This window comes from Anguilla anguilla, chromosome 17, assembly GCF_013347855.1.
Source record: "Anguilla anguilla isolate fAngAng1 chromosome 17, fAngAng1.pri, whole genome shotgun sequence".
NCBI classification, from domain to species: domain Eukaryota; kingdom Metazoa; phylum Chordata; class Actinopteri; order Anguilliformes; family Anguillidae; genus Anguilla; species Anguilla anguilla.
Window position 1 is genome coordinate 3,214,758 of NC_049217.1, and position 23,607 is coordinate 3,238,364.

The 23,607-nt window shown below is 50.2% G+C and overlaps 1 protein-coding gene across 1 annotated transcript in view; it reads left to right on the plus strand.

Moving 5' to 3' along the window:
• The window catches only part of LOC118216782 (LIM and SH3 domain protein 1-like), a 37,985-nt gene that overhangs the window by 10,698 nt on the left and 3,680 nt on the right, over positions 1-23,607 (plus strand). The window contains exons 2-4 of the mRNA XM_035398268.1: positions 5,422-5,516; positions 16,106-16,190; positions 21,891-21,998. Coding sequence (XP_035254159.1) covers positions 5,422-5,516; positions 16,106-16,190; positions 21,891-21,998 — 288 coding nt within the window. The remainder of the gene's footprint in view (positions 1-5,421; positions 5,517-16,105; positions 16,191-21,890; positions 21,999-23,607) is intronic.

A 23,607-nucleotide genomic window follows, 5' to 3' on the forward strand; every position in this document is an offset into this window, starting at 1 on the left:
GTGTGTGTGTGTGTGTGTGTGTGTGTGTGTGTGTGTGCAATTAACATAGCATTATCTGTGTGTTTATGGGTGTGTGTACTGTTGTGTTGTGTGTGTGTGTGTGTGGAATGTGATGAGGTAACGAAGACAGTAACCCCCGTTCAGACAGTGAGCGATTCAGTTGCCAGAAGTTCATTAATTTTCTATGAGGCTGTGTGTCGGCCAGCGAGCTGAGCAGCTGGGAAACTAAATGGGTGACTAAATTTGCCAGAGAAAAGTTACTCCTGGTTCTTCTTTTCACACATCGCCCACCAACAAGTAATCGGTTCCTCATGTCCTACTGATATGATACCATTTTGTGAACAATTGTTCAACCCAGCTTCACTCATTGCAATAGTGGAGCAGCTTAAACTTAAAGAGTAGGCTTTATGGCAAATATGTAACTTGCTCCACCAAAATGAGTCTCTTTCACCCCAAACACGTTGAGTTTTATACCACTATAGAGATGGCTAGCTGTCTAGCTGTTGCTAGCTAGCTAGTAAGTGGAAGAGATGGACAGAGATAGATGGCTAGCTAGCTAGCAATATAGCAGTCACAAATAAAAATGGTCACTGTCATGACAGAACTATAGCAACGTAAAAGGACTATAAGGCAAATATACCTCTCTGATACAAGCGATGTGCGATGCCATAATTTCTCTCATCAAAAATGTGCAGCTGCACGAGACCACTAAGAGGACACAACGACAAGCCCTTGCCCATCCCTCAGCCTGGTACACTTGGCCCATCCCTCAGCCTGGTACACTTGGCCCATCCCTCAGCCTGGTACACTTGACCTACCCATCAGTTCTCTCGCTGTGAGAATGCGGGGTAACCGAGGAAGAGCGTGTGAAATGAAGATGGCAGCGTGAGTCAGCCCTGGAGCCGTGGTTCTCCGAACTCTCTTTTTCTCTCCCTCCCTCCATTTTGTTTCCTCCTTCCCTAGATGATGAGTCGGATCAGCCAGAGGACCGGCTCCTTCACCCTCTACCCCCTACCCCCCACCCCCCCAACCTCTCTCCGCTTTGAACCCAAGCCCTCGGGCCACAGATAAGCCTGGGCGGGTGGGAGGGAGGGAGGGAGGTGGAGGGAGGGGGCAGAGTGAAAGAGAGAGGGAGGGCAGGGAATCTATGGGGTTCTCACACGAGAGGCTGATGCAGGCGGGCATTCCTCAGTTCCTGGTGACCGTGTGTGTCTGTAAATGTTGCCCATCCGTCCGTTTGCCCGTCCATCTGTCATGTCTGTCTATCCTGTATTTATCCTGCAGAACAGCCCTGTTATCTTATCCCTATTTCATCTCTTTACCCAGGGGCATCTAGCCAAAAAAGCATCATAAATGAATACAAATACGCGGGAGTGCACAAATAAATATTAAGTGTACCAATACAGTAAAACAGACAATGACAGTAATACAGATCAATTCAACCTTAGGCTCTCGTGTGAACGGGCGTGTTCATCAGTTGCTGTTCTGTGACTTTAGCCTTTGATATCAGAAAATCATTTAGCAGGTCCAATTTTATCTGAACCTGTTGGGCGTTCCAACACCAAGGCGCGAAATAATTTGCAGCGACTTTGTGGAGTATGTAACGTGGGCGGGGCTAACCGCTTATTAGCGAGGAGCTGATAATTTTTAACATTCCGAACAGCAGCGGTGATGGTGAAGGAGATTTGCCGAGACACTAGGGAGCTTGGCTTCCTCGGCGGAGGGCGTGGCTAAACTGGACATTACCAGAAGGAGGGGCCTATGCTCAGTTGTACTAGAAGGCACGCTATATTTAAACTGCTGTTGGTGTAATTTTCATACCGATGGTATCTCTTTCTGTGTGTTTGAATAAATCTATCGGACGCAGGTACGGTGAGAGCCGCTATCCGGTCTGAGGCTGAAAAGTTGAGCCGTTAGCGAGCGGACGTGCTCTTTAGCGGCGGAATTACTGCGGAGCTGGCCCAGTGTCCGCACGAGACGGTGGTCCTTTGGCGTGTTGTCATGTAGCAGCACAGCAACGGAACTCACTTCCCGTTAATGGGATAAACAGCGGCTCCGTGTCTGCGTAACGAGGAAACCTTTGAAACAAGCTTTCCTGGTGGCAGGATATCGGCCTGTTGTGGGACTCCTGAGGGGAAAAAAATAACTGCAGCGTTTCGCCAGGAAAACGTAGCTCGCTGGACTCGCAGGCTGAGAGAGATGCAATGTTTTATGCAAAATCGCACTGTATGCATAATGTTCGCTTCTATTAGAGGTCCAGGAAACTGAAATCTATGAATTATTTGCTGAAGTGTTATTATAATACTTTTTTGCATTCACTGATCTAGAAATATTAAAAAGATTCTTGCCAAAAAAAAAATGTTCAAAAGCCTGTGCCAAGATTGGGTTACTTTCCCCCTTAGCTAAATGCCAGGTTTTCAGTTGGCGAGTTTAACTGGGTACAATGTACGTCACTGACATCTTACAAACGGTGAAATCCTTTCTACTTGTAATCTGTAAATGATGCCCTTGCAACTTTTGCGCACGCAAGCTAAGTTGGAAGTGCATAAGCATTGTGTCTTCATTGGATGCAGAAAAACCAATACGCTTTTGTCTTCTCCAAAAAAAATGAAGGGACCCACAATAAATGGGTTTCATGTTTGGAGGCCCGCAAGTGCTGCAATTTTGCAGTCCCCCCAACAGTTAATATTCATAGTTCCCATTTCACCAGTTATCAAAAAAACAATGTTTTTCAAAGCTTGCACTGGTGCATGATTCAGTGGTTTCCCTCTGTCACTCCCAGCTGATGCTGCTAGTGACACTCCTGGTGGTCGCAGAACAGATGGATCGGCAGGTAGCTCTACCGTTAGCTAGCCGTAATTAAGCTGAAATATGTGGAATTAAAGCCTTTCTTTATTTGGGTGTAATGTCTGGAGTTTTGAGACTGCTGTCAAGTCTGATGTTCGTGTTCAGTTGCTTGGTGTTGGGTGTACACAATGAATAAATCTGCAGGTTCATCTGTACGATGGTAGAGCCTAGCTTATGTTGCTTCCTTTTGTGTTGTCTGTTAGTCTAATGTTACTGCACTGGACAACCTACTCTAACCTAGCAACGAGGAATGGTCTACATATGAGGTGTCTTACGGATATGAATATTAATGAATGGCGGATGCATTGAAGCAGACAAGTTTTATTCATGCATAGAGAAGAAAAAATGGGAATAAAAAATTTCTTGTCATTGTTATCAGGGTTTATGTTGTGCCATTAATGAAGTTGACTTACATTCATTTTTTTAGTTTGTAATAGGCTGGGCACCATTGTAGCAAAACTACCCACAATCCCTGGCAAGTCCATTCATAATAAAGGGAACATTTGCTAATTGTTGCCATCCTTCATTTCTACAAGCATTAGGCTATGGCTAGTGCTAGCACCTGACCTATCTCTGGTGCGGCATAGAGGTCATTGTGTTCTTTTTTAAACAAGATAAATTCCAATTTACAAGAAAGGGACAATTGTCCTCATTGTTTCCTGTCTTACAAAAAACTTTTCAATAAACACCTCAAGTGATTTTTTTTTTTTGCTGAATTCCATGGTGTTATCTTTGAGAAGATCCACACAAAATGGGATTTGGTGTTTTGAGACATTTTCTGCAACAAATGAACAATTAAACCGATCTGAATTGTTGTTTCTATTTGCTACATCGCCCAAAACACTAGATAATTATAGGAGTTATTTTGTTAATTTTGTTTCTTCTTTGTTTCAACATTCCAGTGAAAAACGCTTCAGGCAACGTCCCCTCCGGTGTTGTGTTGTGTCTTTGTTGATCCCGTAGAAAAACCTGCAGTTTGTTAAACTTAAAATGGCTTCAATGCTGAATGCAGTTCACTTCCTGGCAAGATGGCCTGACAGACAGCTTTTCAAATATGAGCAGTGGCAGACAGTTCTGTATCACAGACAGTATCAAGCCATTTCTATCCCCAGTAACCTTGAACCTGTTTTTTTTCCTTGCTTTGCGGTTTCCTTTTGTTGGCTGACTGGACTTATGCACACAGGCACGCACGCACGCGTTAAGTTCACACACGCACATGTATAGGCCTATATTTTTTTTTGAATGAAACGTGAGTTAATCCAGGAAGGGGCGTTGGAGTGATTACCCAAACCCCACAGTGATGCTTTGTTCCTGGGGAATGAGGCGTTTGCTCACTGCACGCCGACTGCCGGCTGGTGTGGGGTCACGGCCGCCGGCCGAGTTGGCCTCGGAGATACACGCCAATCACTGTGGAGGCCCCGCCCTCTCCCGCGAGTCATTGGGCGACTGGCGAATAGAGTTGTCTGTATTGCAGAGCCGACTGCAAGGCAAAGCTGTTTAGCCTTGCTGTGAAGCGTTCGCGGTGGTTAATTTGAAACGTTCTGTTCCCAGGGGTGGTTTATTTATGTAGGCCGCGTTTCTGCGGGTTACGGACCGCCAGGCCGTCCCGTGATTGGCTGAAACGGGCGGAGTGAACGCTGTGTTTGTGATGATGCGCACATTTTGTGTTGTGACGTTGTGTAAATGTTGTGCGATGGGTTGTTTGAATGTTCTTTTGCTTTATTGTGTGGATGTTGTGAAGATCTTGCGAGTAGATGCTGGTAAGCAATTACATGTTATGTAGTTGTATAGTTTTTTAGTGTTCTGAAATTTTACAATTTTCTGTGACCTTTTGATGTATTTATTGTTAGATCTACAAATCTGTTCCCTGCCAAATTGTGTCAATAAATCATCTTGAGTTTGAATTTGAGTTTGAGTGGATGTTGTGTTATTACATTTACCTTATTTATCCAAAGCAACTTACAATAAGTGTATAGCAAAGGCCATTGGAACTACTACAAAACACAGGTCCAATAAGGTGCAATACTCATTATGTAACAGTTATCCATAGCCATGAACACAGTAAGTCCAGTTCACAACGTTAGCATAGGCTAGGTCAGAGAGTAATATTAAGTCAAACTAGGAGGCATGACAGCGAGCTACAACATCATGATAACGATACAAGTGCAATATAAGTGCTGGGTGGAGGTACATGTGTAACATGAAAGTGCTACAGGAACAAGGTAGAAGTGATCCTGGACAGGTCAGGTTTCTGTTCTGTTCTGTATGTTTCCTGGAAGGGTTGAGAGATGCAGTGTATCAGTGCTGGCATCAGTGGAGCAAGCGGAAGAGTCTTCTCTCTCTCGCTGGACTGCAGCCTCCACAGGGTTGGCTGACCCAGTCTGGCTGCCTTCGCTGCTCTTTCACAGAGCGGCTCAGAGTGTCCTTGGGATTAAACATTTCATAGTGAATGGGGAAACAATGTTAATGATTTTAACCGTCGTTTTACTCGTGTCCCAGAGAAATGAGAACAGGGTAATAATTGGGACAAATGCAATTAATATGTCTGTCTCGTTCTCTCTCTCTCTCTCTCAGTACTGGCATAAAGCATGCTTCAGCTGCGAAATCTGCAAAATGACTCTAAACATGAAGAATTACAAAGGCTTTGAGAAGAGACCATACTGCAATGTGTGAGTAGTACCTATGCTGTGGTGTGTGTGTGTGTGTGTGTGCGTGTGTGTGTGTGTGTGTGGTGTGTGCGTCTTTGTGTATCTATGTGTGTGCGCGTGTGTATGATAATGATCTGGTACTGATACTCCCAGCTTCTTGTCTCCTGGTCATAGGGAACAGTGGAGCCTGAGAATGCTCTCTGCAGAGATCCTGTTCTCTGAGATCTTGTTCCTAGCCTGGCTCAGTTCAGCTCAATCCTGTTCTCAGCCTGGCTCCGTTCAGCTCAGTCCTGTTCCCAGCCTGGCTCAGTTCAGCTCAGCTCAGTCCTGTTCTCAGCCTGGCTCAGCTCAGCTCAATCCTGTTCAGAGCCTGGCTCAGTTCAGTTCAGCTCAGTCCTGTTCCCAGCCTGGCTCAGTTCAGTTCAGCTCAGTCCTGTTCCCAGCCTGGCTCAGTTCAGCTCAGCTCAGTCCTGTTCCCAGCCTGGCTCAGTTCAGTTCAGCTCAGTCCTGTTCCCAGCCTGGCTCAGTTCAGTTCAGCTCAGTCCTGTTCCCAGCCTGGCTCAGTTCAGCTCAGCTCAGTCCTGTTCCCAGCCTGGCTCAGTTCAGCTCAGCTCAGTCCTGTTCCTAGCCTGGCTCAGTTCAGCTCAGCCCTGTTCAGAGCCTGGCTCAGTTCAGCTCAGTCCTGTTCCTAGCCTGGCTCAGTTCAGCTCAGTCCTGTTTTCAGCCTGGCTCAGCTCAGCTCAGCACAGTCCTGTTCCCAGCCTGGCTCAGCTCAGCACAGTCCTGTTTTCAGCCTGGCTCAGCTCAGCTCAGCACAGTCCTGTTCCCAGCCTGGCTCAGTTCAGTTCAGCTCAGCCCTGTTCAGAGCCTGGCTCAGTTCAGCTCAATCCTGTTCTCAGCCTGGCTCAGTTCAGTTCAATCCTGTTCCCAGCCTGGCTCAGTTCAGCTCAATCCTGTTCTCAGCCTGGCTCAGTTCAGCTCAGTAGTTTCAGTTGAGTTCGGGACACCAGAGGCCTTGTCTTTGTTCACTGGTGCCGTGCATCTCTCTCTCTCCTTCATTTTTTCATATCCTCTTTGTTTGGCGTCCGTTCACTGCAGGGAGAGGCTCTGCACAGTGTGGGAAAGGGCACTGTCTCCGCCCCTTGCTCCACCCCCTCACCCCTTTGCCCCTCCCCCTCCATCACAGGCAGTGAAAGGGAGGGAAATTCCTTGAGCATGAGTTCTGCACAATTGACTGCAATCCCACCCCCCCCCCCCACCAATACCACACAAGCCCACACATTCCCAGATTCAGGAAAGAATCCCAGGAATTCCCTTCTGACCCACACACTCCTTGCCCAGTCCTCCCTACTCCGGATGATGTGTGTGTGCAGACACACGTGCACGTGTGTCTGGGTGCAGGAATGTACGTGTACATGTGTGCATTCGTGTCTTGAGTGCGTGCACTTGCGTGTGCATGCATGTTGTTGAATGCATGCATGTGTTTGCATGCATGTTTGCGTCTATGTATGCACTGTATGTGCGTACATGTTTGTGCATGCATGTGTTTGTGTGTGCGCAAATATGTGCGTGTGTGTGTTTGTGTATGCCTGTGTGCATGCTTTTGTGTGTGTTTGTTTATGAATGTGCATATGTTGACAAACATGTTTGTGTCTATGGATGTGTGCACATGCATGTATGTTTGCATGTGTACGCATGTGAACATTTTTGTGTGTGTGTGTGTGTGTTTGTGTATATATGCAAGTGCATGCATGCTTGCGTGTTTTTGTGTATATACCTGCATGTTTGTCCATGCTTTTGTATTTACGTGGATGTGCATGTGTCCATGTGTCTGTGTGTGTCTGTCTGTCTGTGTGTGTACATGTGCATGCATGTGGATGGGAATGCGTGGAACTCCTCTCATTGGAGTCTCTTGCATGCTCAGGCAAGCCCCTGAAGTTTCAGCAAGCACTCCTGTGCTCCTCGTGTCTTCACTAGGATTACTCTGTACCGACTCTCTCTTTCCCCACCTCTCCTCCTCCTCCTCCTCCTCCTCCGCCCCGCTCTCTCGTACGTGTTCGGCTGCACGGCCGTACCGTCGGGTGGAGACTGCCGAGCGGCCCGGGGCTCTGCTTGTTTTGCTCCCTGAGACGGTAAATAACCCCCCGGGCACAGAGCCTGGCCAGAGCGGTGGAATTTTGGCTCTGTCCTCCCCCGGTCTGCACAAACCCCGGGCTGTTTCATCCCAGTTTTGTTTTTACCGAGTGCCCGCCGACCTCCGCTCTGGGAGTCGGGTCCTGGCGACTGGGTTAGCGGGAGCTTTGGCGGGTGAGCGGGGCCACCGGGGCCACCAGGGCCACCGGGGCCACCGGGGCCACCGGGCCCACCGGGGCCACCGGGGTCTGAACCCTGTGTGTGAATCAGGGCGGTCAGGACTGGACTGGGGGCTGTCTGAAGTGTTAGGCTCTTTCACCCAGGCATACGCAGTACAGTGTGGACACCAGCTGCTGTCTGCGAGCACACACACACACACACACACACACACACACACGTACCCTAACTCACTCGTAAACGCATGCACACAGGCACACACAAACACGTGGAAATGCACAAACACGCGTGTAAACACACGCACAAAAACACACACAAGCAGTACACACAAACAAGTAAATGCGCACAAAAACACAATTCGCACACAGAATGCACAAATACCCACACATACACCCATGTGTACAGATTTAGACTGTAGCAAGTACAGATGGCTTGCGAAGCGTCTTGGCCTCCTTATATAATTCATTCAGCTCATTTCTGACAGGATCTTCCGGCCTCAGTCTGCAGCAGACACCTCTCCCACGGACTCAGTAACGCTGTGCCCATCAGGAGATAATACGCCGGGCACAATGGAGTGTGTGTGTGCTCAAGTGGTGATAATCCCATATGGCCAGACTGTGGATTAATGGGCCCAGACATGTATGTACACACACACATACACACACCCAGTCACTCACACACACACATACACACACACACAGTCACTCGCACACTCACACACACACACACACACACACACACACCCAGTCACTCATACACACACACATACACAAGCACACAGTCACTCGCACACTCACACACACACACACACACACAGTCACTCACATACACACACACCCACAGTCACTCACACACACACACACACACGTACACAAACTCACTCACACACACACTGTCAGTCACTCACACAACAAATTAATCTCTCAGTAGGCACTTGCTAACGCGGATGGAAGTGTGTAGTGCCCCCTCCACACTAGTGCCTCTTGTGTTTGGCCATGGTGCCCAAATGGCTGCCTGGGGTGGCAGCGTGCACCTCAGTTTCCTGTCCTGCCATCCTGCAGAGATGGCTTTTCAGGAAACTGCGTTTGAGCGGCCCTCCTTTTTCTAGATGTGAAAGCCACCTCCAGGCTTTCATTTGCATAGATCAGCGACGGGATACAGACAGCCTCCCTGGCGCCTGCAGTACGGTTACAGCCTCAGCCCGAGGACAGAAGGGTCTGCAGAGGCCTGTGCTGTCACACTCAGTCTACCTGTGCTGTGCTGTGCTGTCACACTCAGTCTGCCTGTGCTGTGCTGTGCTGTCACACTCTGTCTGCCTGTGCTGTGCTGTACTGTCATGCTCTGTCTGTGCTGTGCTGTCATGCTCTGTCTGCCTGTGCTGTCATGCTTGTCTGCCTGTGCTGTGCTGTCATGCTCTGTCTGGTCTGTGCTGTCAAACTCGGTCTGCCAGTGCTGTGCTGTACTGTCATGCTCTGTCTGTGCTGTGCTGTCATGCTCTGTCTGCCTGTGCTGTGCTGTGCTGTCACACTCAGTCTGCCTGTGCTGTCACACACTGTCTCCCTGTGCTGTGCCATCACACTCAGTCTGCCTGTGCTGTGCCATCACACACTGTCTGCCTGTGCTGTGCTATCACACACTGTCTGCCTGTGCTGTGCTGTCACACACTGTCTGCCTGTGCTGTGCTATCACACACTGTCTGCCTGTGCTGTGCTGTCACACACTGTCTGCCTGTGCTGTGCTGTCACACTCAGTGCGCCTGTGCTGTCACACACTGTCTACCTGTGCTGTGCTCTCACACTCAGTGTGCCTGTGCTGTCACACACTGTCTACCTGTGCTGTGCTGTCACTCCCATCTCACAAGGACAATACCCCAGAATGTTTTTGGTGGAATTCACAATGCAAAGAGTAATAAAGTCACCTCCAGGCTTTCGTTCGCATAGATCAGCGACGGGATGCAGACAGCCTCCCTGGCGCCTGCAGTACAGTTACAGCCTCAGCCCAAGGACAGAAGGGTCTGCAGAGGCCTGTGCTGTCACACTCAGTCTGCCTGTGCTGTGCTGTGCTGTGCTGTCACACTCTGCCTGTGCTGTGCTATCCTGTCTCACTCGGTCTGCCTGTGCTGTGCTGTGCTGTCATGCCCTGTCTGGTCTGTGCTGTCAAACTCTGTCTGCCTGTGCTGTGCTGTCACACTCAGTCTGCCTGTGCTGTCACACACTGTCTCCCTGTGCTGTGCCGTCACACTCAGTCTGCCTGTGCTGTGCCATCACACACTGTCTGCCTGTGCTGTGCTATCACACACTGTCTGCCTGTGCTGTGCTGTCACACACTGTCTGCCTGTGCTGTGCTATCACACACTGTCTGCCTGTGCTGTGCTGTCACACACTGTCTGCCTGTGCTGTGCTGTCACACACTCAGTCAGCCTGTGCTGTGCTGTCACACACTGTCTGCCTGTGCTGTGCTGTCACACACTCAGTCTGCCTGTGCTGTGCTGTTACACACTGTCTGCCCGTGCTGTGCTGTCACACTCAGTGCACTTGTGCTGTCACACACTGTCTGCCTGTGCTGTGCTGTGCTGTCACACTCAGTGCGCCTGTGCTGTCACACACTGTCTGCCTGTGCTGTGCTGTCACACTCAGTGCGCTTGTGCTGTCACACACTGTCTGCCTGTGCTGTGCTGTCACACTCAGTGCACTTGTGCTGTCACACACTGTCTGCCTGTGCTGTGCTGTGCTGTCACACTCAGTGCGCCTGTGCTGTCACACACTGTCTGCCTGTGCTGTGCTGTCACACTCAGTGCGCTTGTGCTGTCACACACTGTCTGCCTGTGCTGTGCTGTCACACTCAGTGCGCCTGTGCTGTCACACACTGTCTGCCTGTGCTGTGCTGTCACACTCAGTGCGCCTGTGCTGTCACACACTGTCTGCCTGTGCTGTGCTGTCACACTCAGTGCGCCTGTGCTGTCACACACTGTCTGCCTGTGCTGTGCTGTCACACTCAGTGCGCTTGTGCTGTCACACACTGTCTGCCTGTGCTGTGCTGTCACACACTGTCTACCTGTGCTGTGCTGTCACACTCAGTGCGCTTGTGCTGTCACACACTGTCTACCTGTGCTGTGCTGTCACTCCCATCTCACAAGGACAATACCGCAGAATGTTTTTGGTGGAATTCACAATGCAAAGAGTAATAAAGTAAAGCAGAAATGAGAAATGCAGCTTTGTATATGAGGTCTTTATTGCAAAGGAAGGTGTTCCATCTGAGATGGGAAGCACATTGGGAGTGACTGCATTTGAGCTGATGCAGTGGTGTGACTGTGTGTAGGGCTTACTCCAAACTGTGGTGTGTGTGTGTTGGTGCATGTGTATGCGTGTGTGCGTGTGTGTTTTTTATCGAGCACTCACAAGGCCACATCTGCTATGAAGATTTTTTGGAGAAAAATAATCAGACACATCCCAGTTCCTTGTCTTTCAAACTTTCTAGGAAAGGGTGCGGAAGCTGTTTGTAAATCACATTTACTGCTGGACGACTGAATGTCGTGAACTGCACATGTGCTTTCCTTGTGCCGTGCTAAGGCAACTCAACACACTCTGCCTGTGGAACCTGGGAGGCAGGAAACTGAAAGGGTTCACACAGCCCAGAGGCTCATGGGAAAATGTCATGCACTGGGCTGCATTCTAATTATTTAACCCTTTAAGGTGTGAGGTCACAAATACGTGATTAGAACGTTCTTAACTGAACATTCTAATGCTGATGTCACAATCACTACTGGTAATTGCAAGCAATGAAGTTCTGGAATGCTGACTGAGAATTTTGAACAAACATTCCAAGAAAGCCTATCTCTTCACGAGGTTAAGTGTTTACTTGTTTCCTCAACTTGCTTTTTTTCTTGGATTCCTTCTGAACACGTAACAGGGAAGGGAACAGGGAAACACGACAGGGAAGGAGGGGAGGGGATGATTGAATGGGAACGATGGTTTTTTCATATGAATTACGACACGACATCCTCGTTCACTCCAGTCATTTTGTGGTGGTGCCATTTAAGGAAGAAAGGCGAAAGCCTTTTCTGTGGCCCATTAAATTGCTTGTTGGAAGCAAAGCATTGTGGGACTTGCGGTCCAGTGAGGTATCGCTTCCTCACATGGTGGGTAATCCTACTGTTCATCGAAGAAGACAAACGAGGACAGGTCACATTTCCTTCCATCGTTTATTAAAGGATTCAAGCGTTCCCTGTCGTGGCTCCTTCCAGGTCACATGGGAGAAGGGGACGAGCAAGCAATAGAGGAAGGAAGCTTTTTTTACACAAACCCCACATTCATGAATCAAGCTGATGGAGATTATCCTTTTGCCTTTATTGTGGTGGCATGTGGATGAAGCTGCAGGTGGAGAATGTTGCATCGCACTGGTTACAGGAGAGAAATGCTGTATCCCAGGGCACTACCAGAGATTTTGGGCCCCATGAAAAGATCTCTCATTGGACCCCACAAACCCCAGGCCACCCCATCTCAGAAGTAATACAGCTCAATTTTCTTGACAGCCCCTTGGAATCATCTTAAGTCCATCATGCCCCCCACACTGGTGACATTGATAGAATGTGGTAATACACCCTGATTACATTGATTAGAATATTGTAATACTCACTAGTTACACTAATTGAATGTAATACGCACTGGTTACATTGATTAGGTGTTGTAATACAGACTGGTTACATCGAATGTGGTAAAACACACTGGTTGCATTGATAGAATCTTGTAGTCTTCACTGATTGGAGGTAGACTGCGCACTGGCTAGAGCACACTGAAGAGTCACACACACACTATACTAGTGTGCAGTATGTGTGTAAACTGGGCGGAGCTGGAACTGTAATCGCTGAGTCTAATCGAAGGGTCCGGACAAGATACCCGCCTCCCAGTGCTGTGATTGTACTGAGCGTCTGATGCGTTTCATCACATTTAGACCATTGGCAGAAACGCAGTCCGACTTGGGCTGCTTATATTTTGCATGTGATTTTACATGCAAAGTATTTACGCCGCTGGTTTTTAATTTGTTTTTTTTTTAAGTGAAGCAATTTAAGTTAAATACCATGCTCAAGGGTGCAGTTGGCAGTGCCCTGCCTGGACATTCTGCCACTCCAATGCGTATGTGCCTGAGTGTGTGTGTGCTGGAGTGCTCACACACACTCAGTGTTTGACTGCTATTGTGCTTGACTGCCTGTGTTTGAGTGCATGTGTATTTGAGTGTGTGTGTGTGTGCGTGTGTGTGTGTGTGTGTTTGACTGCCTGTGTTTGAGTGCATGTGTATTTGTGTTTGTGTGTGTGTGTGTGTGTGTTTGACTGTGTGTGTATGTGTTAGTTTGCGTGTGTGTTTGACTGCCTGTGTTTGAGTGCATGTGTGTTTGACTGTGTGTGTGTGTGTGTGTGCTTGACTGCCTGTGTTTGAGTGTGTGTGTGTTTGAGTGTGTGTGTTTGACTGTGTGTGTGTGTGTGTGTGTGTGTTTGACTGCCTGTGTTTGAGTGTGTGTGTGTGTTTTGCTGCATGTGTGTTTAGACTACGCGTGCGCGCGGTGTTCTGGGTGCGATGCCTCGCGCAGTCACCTCGTCCGGCGCGTTTGCGGCCTGCGTGCGGCGCGCGTGTTTCTGTCCGCGCGGCGCGAGCGCTCCAGCCAGGCTCCGCCCCCTTCCAGGAACGAGCGCGCTCAGAACAGACAAATGCAGTCTCAGTCTCGGTCTCTGGCTCTGCGGTCAGTAAGCCCATTCAGGCAGTCCATTAGGGCTGTGGCAGAACCCGCTCTCACAGTGGATCTGAATAGAGCTCTTATTTCCTGTTGGGATGCTCCGGAGAGCCTGGTTAAAGCACTGAGGGCCATTTACCCAAGCCTGGAGCCCGCTGTATCAGTGGCTGTCTAACGCGGGCCTGTTTTACAAGCCTGTTTTTGTGTGGGCCGAGTGACTAATCGAAGATAAAAACACTTCCCTCCATTCAGCTGCGCTGCGCAGTGGCCTCAGTGCTGAGACAGCCCTGGGAGGGAAGCTGTGTTCTGAACCGGTGTGTGTGTGCGTGTGGGTGTAGGTGTGTGTGTGTGTGTGTGTGTGTGTGTATGTGTGTATGCCAGAGAGAGAGAAAGTGAGTGAGGGTATGATTCTGAGATACTGTGAGATACAGGGAAGTGTTTGATAGCGAAAGGTGTGTCAAAACTAGCACACTTTGACGCCCCTGAGAATCTGACCCGTGTGTAAACTGGTACACCCCTGAGAATCTGACCCGTGTGTACACCAGTACACCCCTGAGAATGACCGTAACAGAAAGCGCTGCTCCTTGACACACATGAGGTCTCCTGAGCTCTGGCCGTCTGGGTCCTCCGGCCGGCGCCCAGGTGACTGACCCGGGGTTCTGACGGGCGTTTAACCGAGAAGCGGCGGGACTGTCGGCCATGTCGCGTTGCGCGCGGTCCGGCCGGCGGTAACGTGGCGGGTTCCAGCCGAGTCGACCGCGACCGCATCTGGACCCGGCCTGTTTCCACCACAGAACCTCTCTCTCTGTGTGAACGCGACCGCATCTGGACCCGGCCTGTTTCCGACACGGAACCTCTCTCTCTGTGTGAACGCGACCGCATCTGGACCTGGCCTGTTTCCGCCACGGAACCTCTCTCTCTCTGTGAACGCGACCGCATCTGGACTCGGCCTGTTTCCGCCACGGAACCTCTCTCTCTCTGTGAACGCGCCCGCATCTGGACCCGGCCTGTTTCCGCCACGGAACCTCTCTCTCTGTGTGAACGCGCCCGCATCTGGACCCTGCCTGTTTCCGCCACGGAACCTCTCTCTCTGTGTGAACGCGACCGCATCTGGACCCGGCCTGTTTCCGCCACGGAACCCCTCTCTCTGTGTGAACGCGCCCGCATCTGGAACCGGCCTGTTTCCGCCACGGAACCTCTCTCTCTCTGTGAACGCGACCGCATCTGGACCCGGCCTGTTTCCGCCACGGAACCTCTCTCTCTCTGTGAACGCGAGCGCATCTGGACCCGGCCTGTTTCCGCCACAGAACCTCTCTCTCTCTCTCTCTCTCTCTGTCTGAACTCTCTGGGGTTTTCACGTGTGAAGCCGATGAGAGAGGGATCATGTTTGGAGGAGGTCTTTAGTGAAGACTTGTGTGCTGTGCTGGCTGAGGGAGGGACAGTTCAGTCGCGGGTGGTTTTTTTTTGTCGCTTGCAGCTTGTGGCCGGGGTGCTTCCAAAAGCCCCCAGACCAGGAGAGAGGAGCGGTAGGGCTCGCTGTCTCCTGCTTTTCGGAGCGGGTGTGCGTGCTTACCTCGCCCGCGTCCGGATGCGATGTCGAGAAGGTCGAAGGCGGTCGCAAGACGACCTTCGTGCGAACCGGACAGAGCTCCCCTGCTGCCGCCCTGGTCTCTCTGCCTCCGGAAATTTCCATACACAGCTCTCATGCTCACACATGGCCAACAGATCCCGTCTGCCAGCGTCCTGGCTGGGCTGGGCTGGGCTGGGCTGGGCTGTGTCTGTGTGTGTGTGTGTGTGTGTGTGTGTGTGTGTGTGTGTGTGTGTGTGTGTGTGTGTGTGTGTGTGTAGGTATGTGTGTCGATGGGTGGATACATGTGTGTATGTAGGTATGTGTGTGTGTGGATTGGTGTGTAGTGTGCGTGCGTGTGGTGATGCGTTCTCTGTGTTACATTGTGTGTATCTGTGTATAATATGTGGTGCTGCATTCTCTGTGTTACAGTGTGTGTGTATAATGTGTGGTGCTGTATTCCCTCTGTGTTACAGTGTGTGTATCTGTGTGTAATGTTTGGTGCTGTATTCTCTCTGTGTGTTACAGTGTGTGTGTATCTGTGTGTAATGTTTGGTGCTGTATTCTCTCTGTGTTACAGTGTGTGTGTATCTGTGTGTAATGTTTGGTGCTGTATTCTCTCAGTGTGTTACAGTGTGTGTGTATCTGTGTGTAATGTTTGGTACTGTATTCTCTCTGTGTGTTACGGTGTGTGTGTATCTGTGTATAATGTATGGTGCTGTATTCTCTCTGTGTGTTACAGTGTGTGTGTATCTGTGTGTAATGTTTGGTGCTGTATTCTCTCAGTGTGTTACAGTGTGTGTGTATCTGTGTGTAATGTTTGGTGCTGTATTCTCTCTGTGTGTTACAGTGTGTGTGTATCTGTGTATAATGTATGGTGCTGTACTCTCAGTGTGTTACAGTGTGTGTGTATCTGTGTGTAATGTATGGTGCTGTATTCTCTCTGTGTGTTACAGTGTGTGTTTATCTGTGTGTAATGTATGGCGCCGTACTCTCTCTGTGTTACAGACACTACCCCAAGACCACCTTCACCAGTGTGGCCGATACGCCTGAGAACCTCCGTCTCAAGCAGCAGAGCAAAATGCAGAGCCAGGTATCGCCAACGCCCACTTCCTGTACACCTCCCTATGCCGAAGACACCCACTTCCTGTACCGCTAACAGGCACTCCCTATGCCGACGACACCTACTTCCTGTACAGCTTCTGACACTTGCTACCTCTGACACCCTCTTCTTTTACTGTGGGTACGCCCACTTCCTGTACCGTGACGCCCACTTCCTGTACCGTGGTAGCCATTTTCAGTACCATAAAACCCACTTTCTGTTCCGTGAGACTCTTCCTATGCTTTGGCATCTTCCTATCCCACCAAAACACCCGCATCCTCTTCTGCGATGCCGCACGTTCCACAAAGCCCGCTAACTCCACCGCTGCACCCGCTTCCTGTCCGCGCGCTCCTCTCGTCGTGCTTGCGCACGCGGACGGCCTCGTTCTGACTTTTTACGCCTCCTGATTCTCCTCTGCTCGCTGCGCTGCCTTCGCGTGTCACTGCGCATGGATGCGGAACAGTCCGGCTTCAGGTTTACTTGTGGCAAAACCTGTTCTGCAGATGTTTGTGTGGGTCTGTCTCTCTCTCTCCCTCTCTCTCTCTCTCTGTCTCTGTTTTTATGTATTCATTCACTTGGTACTCAGTTGATGAGTCTCTTCAGTTCACTTCTCTTCTAATCTTCCCTATCCTCTGACCTCCCCCTCCCCCTTGTTCTCTCTCTTTTTCTCCTTCCCTCCGTCCCTCCCTGGTCTCATGTCCTGTCTTCATTCATCCTTAACTGACATCTCTTGAGATTAAAACTCCATTTAGAGAGGACTTCCTTCCTTATAACCTTTCATCTCTCTCTATTCGCATTCCTTAATGTTTTTTTCTCTCTGTGTCTCTATCTCTGTCTCTCTCTCACTCTCTTTCATGCGCACACGCATGTACACATACACCCAAACACACACACACATACACACACACACTCCGGTCTCTCCCTGTCATGTTGCCGAGTCTGGTAATGGGGTGTGACAGAACTCTGCGCTGCTGCTATGGTGATAAGGTTTCCCCTAGCAACACAGCAATAGTGAAACAGTGGCAAAAATGCACTGAGCCCCCCTACCCCACCCCACCCCACCTCGGCAAGCACATTTCCATACTGTGTGCACATAGATGCATATAAAAACACGCAGGTTCTCACGCGCGTGCAGTAGCAGATGGGGCACAGACCGGTCTGCACGCGTGCGAAACGAGCGTCGCACACGCGTGCGATTCGCGCGAAACGTAAAACCCCATTAATTATGAAAAGCACAAGCGCTCCTCGGCGACGGCCTGTTGACGCTGTCGTCGTTCTCGTTAGCGTCTGGGCTAAGCCGCGCTCGCGCGCGCGTACGAAAGCCCCTAACGCTCCCGATTGTGTTCGGACGCGACTCCGGATAATAACGCGGGCGGCCTCTTTGCGCGGGGTCGAAAGGTCAAACGGGGAGCGCTGCAAAAAAAAAAAAAAAAAAAACACCATCTGTGTTGTGTTTTTCCCACACGTATCTCTTCCCCCCGCTTTTCCCTCTGCTCCCCCTGTCTCTGGAGGGAGGGGGGGAGGGGGGGGGTACCCCCGTCGCCGGGGGCGATCGCAGGCGTGCCGGTTCGCTTCAGATGACTCATCTTCCCGAAGCGCGAATACCCAGAAGTAGAGCGCGGCGTAACTGAAGTTACCGAGGCGATGCCAGCAAGAACCGTTTCAATTGGACCCTTTCTCAGTCCCTCTTTTGTGACACCAATGACTGCAGTGACGGCAACTGTTGTGACTGCTCACCTCTGTCACGTGACCACTTCTCACCATGAGAATATATATATTCACTCTGTGTGTATATAATACACACATATATATATATGTGTGTGTGTGTGTGTGTGAAATAATTTATTTTGACACAATTTGGTCCTTTCTTCCTTATCCCTAAAAATGGATGGAGGGTTGCCAGTTGTGCCTGTTGAGTCACTGTTGATGCAGCCAGCCCAAGCGCCAGGGACGCCGCAGCCCAAGTGCGTGCTCTCCTGTGATTCGCTGAGCCCACAAGCCCGCGGCTCTGACACGCGTGTGACCGCTGGCGCACTGCGGTTTATGGGCCGGGGTCGGGGGTCAGGGGTCAGGGGTCAGGGGTCGGCTCGAGTCGCTGCGGTCGCGGCGAACGCCTTTCGTGGCACAGTTTGACGGTCTTCATTTCCGCCAAATGGCTTTCTTGTGTGTGTGAAAACACCACCTACCGCCGCGGACTGTGGCTAATGTGAGACCCTCCGATCTTCGCCACATCTTGGCTGTAGGGCATAGCATTTATCCCCATTAAATCAGAAAACGTTGCCGGTCATTTGAGCTTACCGAGACTGACATAGTGACTACAACAGTGTGGCCATTACCACACTGTTAATTGCATTGTTGTCGTTACCACAATGTTGTTTGTATTTCACTGTTGTTTGTATTCCAATTCCTGTTTGTGTGTGTACGCTTTGGCAATAAGTACAAGAGTATTTCATGCCAATAAAGCATTTTGAATTTGAATTTGAATTTGACTACAACCCTAGTTAATCTGACCACAGCTGGGATTCATCACGAGTCTTTTTCACTGTGAACGTTGTGCCGTCTCTCTGTGCCTTGCATGACCCTTATCAGGAGTCCTTATGCTGTGCTCATCACAGGATGTGATGTCATCGTGAATTTGGTGTTATTTGGTCGCCATTGTTCACGCGTATCTGACTGAGCGTTACGGTGACGGGGGGGTGAGCTCGTGTTTTGGGACGTTAATTTGTGTTTTTGGCCAAATTCATCCATTCGTCATTATTCTTTCATTCATCTCCAGCTTATAATTTTCTGCAGGCCCCTTACTGGATGTGTGTCTGTGGATGAGGCTCTTCCAGCTTCTGGGCACCGATTTGATGATACCCCTCTTTGTAGTGTCCGGGGGGATTAGGGGCAGTGGGCAGCCGTGCCCTGATTAATCGGGGGAAATCCGGATTAGATTGGGGTCTGATTTTGTTTTCTAACGGGGTTACAGGGGATTACTGCCTGCACTGGTGACTACAAACAGCAAGCAGACTGACGATCACAAACGCATAAATACTATCAACACCCTCATTACACACCATCATCAACACCCTCATTACACACCAACGTCAACAACCTAATTACACAGCACTATCAATTCCCTGATTACACACGAACGTTAACACCCTCATTACACACGCTCACTACGCACCCTGATTACACACCTGCGTTTCACGCCCTCACACACACTGCAGGCTGTTATCTCTGAGATTGTACCCAGTTCTGCTGTGTTTGGGATGGAGTGCGGTTCTGAGGCAGTGGGCTGGGTGTATATTTAGCCTTCTTACTGATGTCTCTATTGGGACGCCAGTCAGGAGCTGGGCTGGCAGTTTGGGGCAATGTTTCTGGGATGGTGGGGGTTGGTCGGTGGGAGGGGCTTATCGCACAGACGCAGCCAATCGAGAGCAGGGGGCCGCCCGGGGCATTCCTGGCCGAGCCTGGCACAATCTGCCCCTGGGGGTAGTAAACAGAGGGCCGGGCAGCTCCTGTGGGGATTCTTATTAATCATTCATCTGGTTACTGCCAGCAGGGGGCAGTGTGTGGGGGTGCCGTATCCTGGCACTGATTCTGGGCCTGAGTGGAACAGGAAGTGGAGGTTGTGTCACAGGAAGTGGAGGCTGTGTCACAGGAAGTGAAGGCTGTGTCATAGGAACTGGAGGCTGTGTCACAGGAAGTGCAGACTGTGTCACAGGAAGTAGAGACTGGCATCACAGGATGTGGAGACTGGTGTCACAGGAAGTAGAGACCGTGTCGCAGGAAGTGGAAGCTGTTTCAAGACATGGTGACTGTGTCACAGGACATGGAGGCTATATTAGAGCATATGAAGGCTATGTCAGTCACTGTTGTGACAGTGGTAGCCCTATTAAAAGATGGTGTTATGCAGAACATATTAGGTCCAGGGTTCTCATGGTCCCTGGGACTTTTCATCCTGGGAAGTCATGGAAACGGATCATGTCCCATTGACCTTGAAAAGTGCGCGTGAATGGGCTAAATGAACAAGGCCGTCTTTCTCCCCTCACTCGTCAGTGTGATGCCACTCACTGTGAAGCCTTGCACTTCCACCGCTGAAAGGCACAGTCCCAGGAGAGGGGAGGTGTCCACCTCTGACGCACAATGTTTTTCCCGCAGTGCTTCCAGAATGTGTGTCCACATTACCCAAATTAGCTCTGACCCTTGCCCCAAAAATAATCCCTGAGGTTTTTCCGTAAGTCATGGAAAATAGAAGTCTGATGTGTGTGGGAACCTTGCATAAATGGCAGAAGTTCCAGAACATGGATCAGCCTCCAGAGTAGAAACGGAAGCAGGACTTGGGGAATGCTGGGAGTGGCCATCTTTTGATTGGCCATGTGTTCTCCTCCAGTGGTGGGGAGGCCGGATCAATCTTCGATATACTTACCGTGGTAGTCGCCGTCCTCTCCCGATTGGCTGGCCTCTTCCTGTTCCTGGCTTCAGGTGTTTTAGCCAACGATTTCAGTTTATCAATATGGTCAAAATACGAAGTCAATCACTTTTTTCCCCACAAGAAAATGTATTCGCAAAAGTTGTTTTGTCTTTTTCTAATATCTCCCATGTGGCGATTTGTAATTGTGGTATTTGGACAATATTGTAATATTTTGTGGACAAATGTCACTGTTGAGCTCACAAATGCTAGTAGGCTAGTAGTGGAGAAACGAGTACACACACACCTTGCGCAGAAACAAGCACGAATGCCCGCCACTTCGCACGCGCCCAGAGGCAGCTTTCTTAAGGCGCTGGTGATACTTCCTGTGCACCCAGAATGCTCTCTCTTAGTGCACAGGAAGTGACTTTCAGCACTGCTGTCAGAGATGGAGACGGACGGACAGACAGACAGACGGACTGATGGATTCTCACCTGGGCCCTGCCTCTGAAACGCATACACAGCTCTGTCTGAGCAGTCCCCACGGAAACAAACTCACTAACTCACAGAACGCTTAACTGAGACTAGTACACAGCTCTGTCTGAGCAGTCCCCACGGAAACAAACTCACTAACTCACAGAACGCTTAACTGAGACTAATGCACAGCTCTGTCTGAGCAGTCCCCACAGAAACGAGCTCACACTAACTCACAGAACGCTTAACTGAGACTAGTACACAGCTCTGTCTGAGCAGTGCCCACGGAAACAAACTCACTAACTCACAGAACGCTTAACTGAGACTAGTACACAGCTCTGTCTGAGCAGTCCCCACGGAAAGGAGCTCACACTAACTCACAGAACGCTTAACTGAGACTAGTACACAGCTCTGTCTGAGCAGCCCCCACAGAAACGAGCTCACACTAACTCACAGAACGCTTAACTGAGACTAGTACACAGCTCTGTCTGAGCAGCCCCCACAGAAACGAGCTCACACTAACTCACAGAACACTTAACTGAGACTAGTACACAGCTCTGTCTGAGCAGCCCCCACAGAAACAAGCTCACACTAACTCGCAGAACGTCTGACTCACAGAACGCTGAACTGAGACACACACACACGACTCTGCTTCCTGATGTTTTCAGTGTTTTCACGAGGGCCTTCCAGCAACTGTGTAGTGATTCATGTTACTCTGTTTGTTTGCGTGTGTGTGTGTGTGAATGTGTGTGTGTGTGTGTGTGTGTGTGAATGTGTGCGCGTGTGTGTGTGTGTGTGTGTGTGCGTACACATCGCAGGTGCTGTATAAGGAGGACTTTGAGAAGAACAAAGGGAAGGGCTTCAGCGTTGTGGTCGACACGCCGGAAATGCAGAGGATCAAGAAAACGCAGGAGCAGATCAGCAACGTACGTCCCTCTCTCTCCCCCTCTCTCCATCCATCCATCCGTCTTTCCCATTTCCCTCCCTCTCTCCCTGCCCTCATCTCTCTCTCTCTCTCTCTCTCTCCATCCATCCATCCGTCTTTCCCATTTCCCTCCCTGCCCTCATCTCTCTCTCTCCTGTACCTCTTGCTCCTCGTCTTTTTGACTCCTCCCACCTCTCGGAAACAAACTATCGCCCGGCCCCTTCACGGTCAGCCTCGGTCCTTCTTCTGCCGCCTCGCCGTCCCACCGCTGCCCGGTCTGATCGATCGGGGTTTTCGGTGGATTACAGGAAGCTCCGCTCGATGCATCTCCTCTCCCGCCCCGTGGCCTTAAATTGATTTGCAGCTTCCTCTTTCGAGAACCTCTTTTTGCCTGTTTTTTTGGGCTTGGATTGCATTGGCTCTCCGTCACCCTGCCCCCGCTCCTTGGTTGGACGCCTTCCGGAAGGTCCCGCCCGACGCTGAGCGTAGCGTCCGTGGCGCTAACGCCAGGCGAAGCCGCCTTGCTGGGCTTTTTTCCCCACGCGGGCACGATAGCCCGCCGTCTGCTGGAGCTGCTCTAATGGGATAATTGGTGTGGGGGACGCTGGGTAATTGTGGCTCTATGGCAGTGTGATTAAGGAGCTGGTAGTTTTGGGCGGGAGAGGTAGAGAGGCAGAGAGAGAGAGAGAATCAAGATGCAGTACACTTAACATAATGCAGCCACAACACAGACCCATTTATACAGGGAGACTCCGATAGAATCACACACATGCATACACAGGAGAGAGAGAGACGGACACATGCATACACGTACACGCAGCCCTCCGAGATACACACACACACACACACATACATCCACTCACCCACACACTCACACATGTATACATACACAGGAGAGAGAGAGAGGGAGACAAATTCTAATTCAAGTTTCTTTATTGGCATGAAATACAAATGTAACTATTGCCTAAGAATACATATAAGTAACATGCAAAATAATATTACAATACACTCAGGCCCACTCCGCACAGAGCTTTCTTTGTGTGTGCTCCTGTGGTTAAATCGTTGCAAGAGACTCAGAGAGACGCTCACACACACGCACACACACACACACACACACACACAGAGCTTCATCAGAGCGCTTGTCTTTGCTCCTGTGGGCAAATACACACAAATATTGGCGTCATATTTGCATCACTATTAAAGATTTACGTTTTTGGGAATAATTCGTGGCTGAACAGTTGGTGCGTAGCTGGGATCTGTTTTGTGTGCTTAAGGCTGAAATATTCCACGGAGCGGTGTTGGGCCTCAGTGCCGCACGCAGTGTGCAGCTCGAGCCGCGGCTGGTTCCTCACACTTCTGCGAGCGCGTGCCGAGACACGCTCTCTCCTCCCCTCTCTCCTCCCTCGCTCCCTCTCTCTGTTTCTCACCTCCTCCTAATGGAGTCTTTCAAACGCTCTTCGAGCGAGAGTACAGGATTTTCACTTTCCCCTTCTGCTGTGCTACCTCCCTCTCTCTCTCTCTCTCTCTCTCTCTCCCCCTTCCTCTCCCTTTTTCTCTTTCTCTGTCGTCGTACACGCACATCCAACGGTGATCGTTTATGCTCGTCTTTT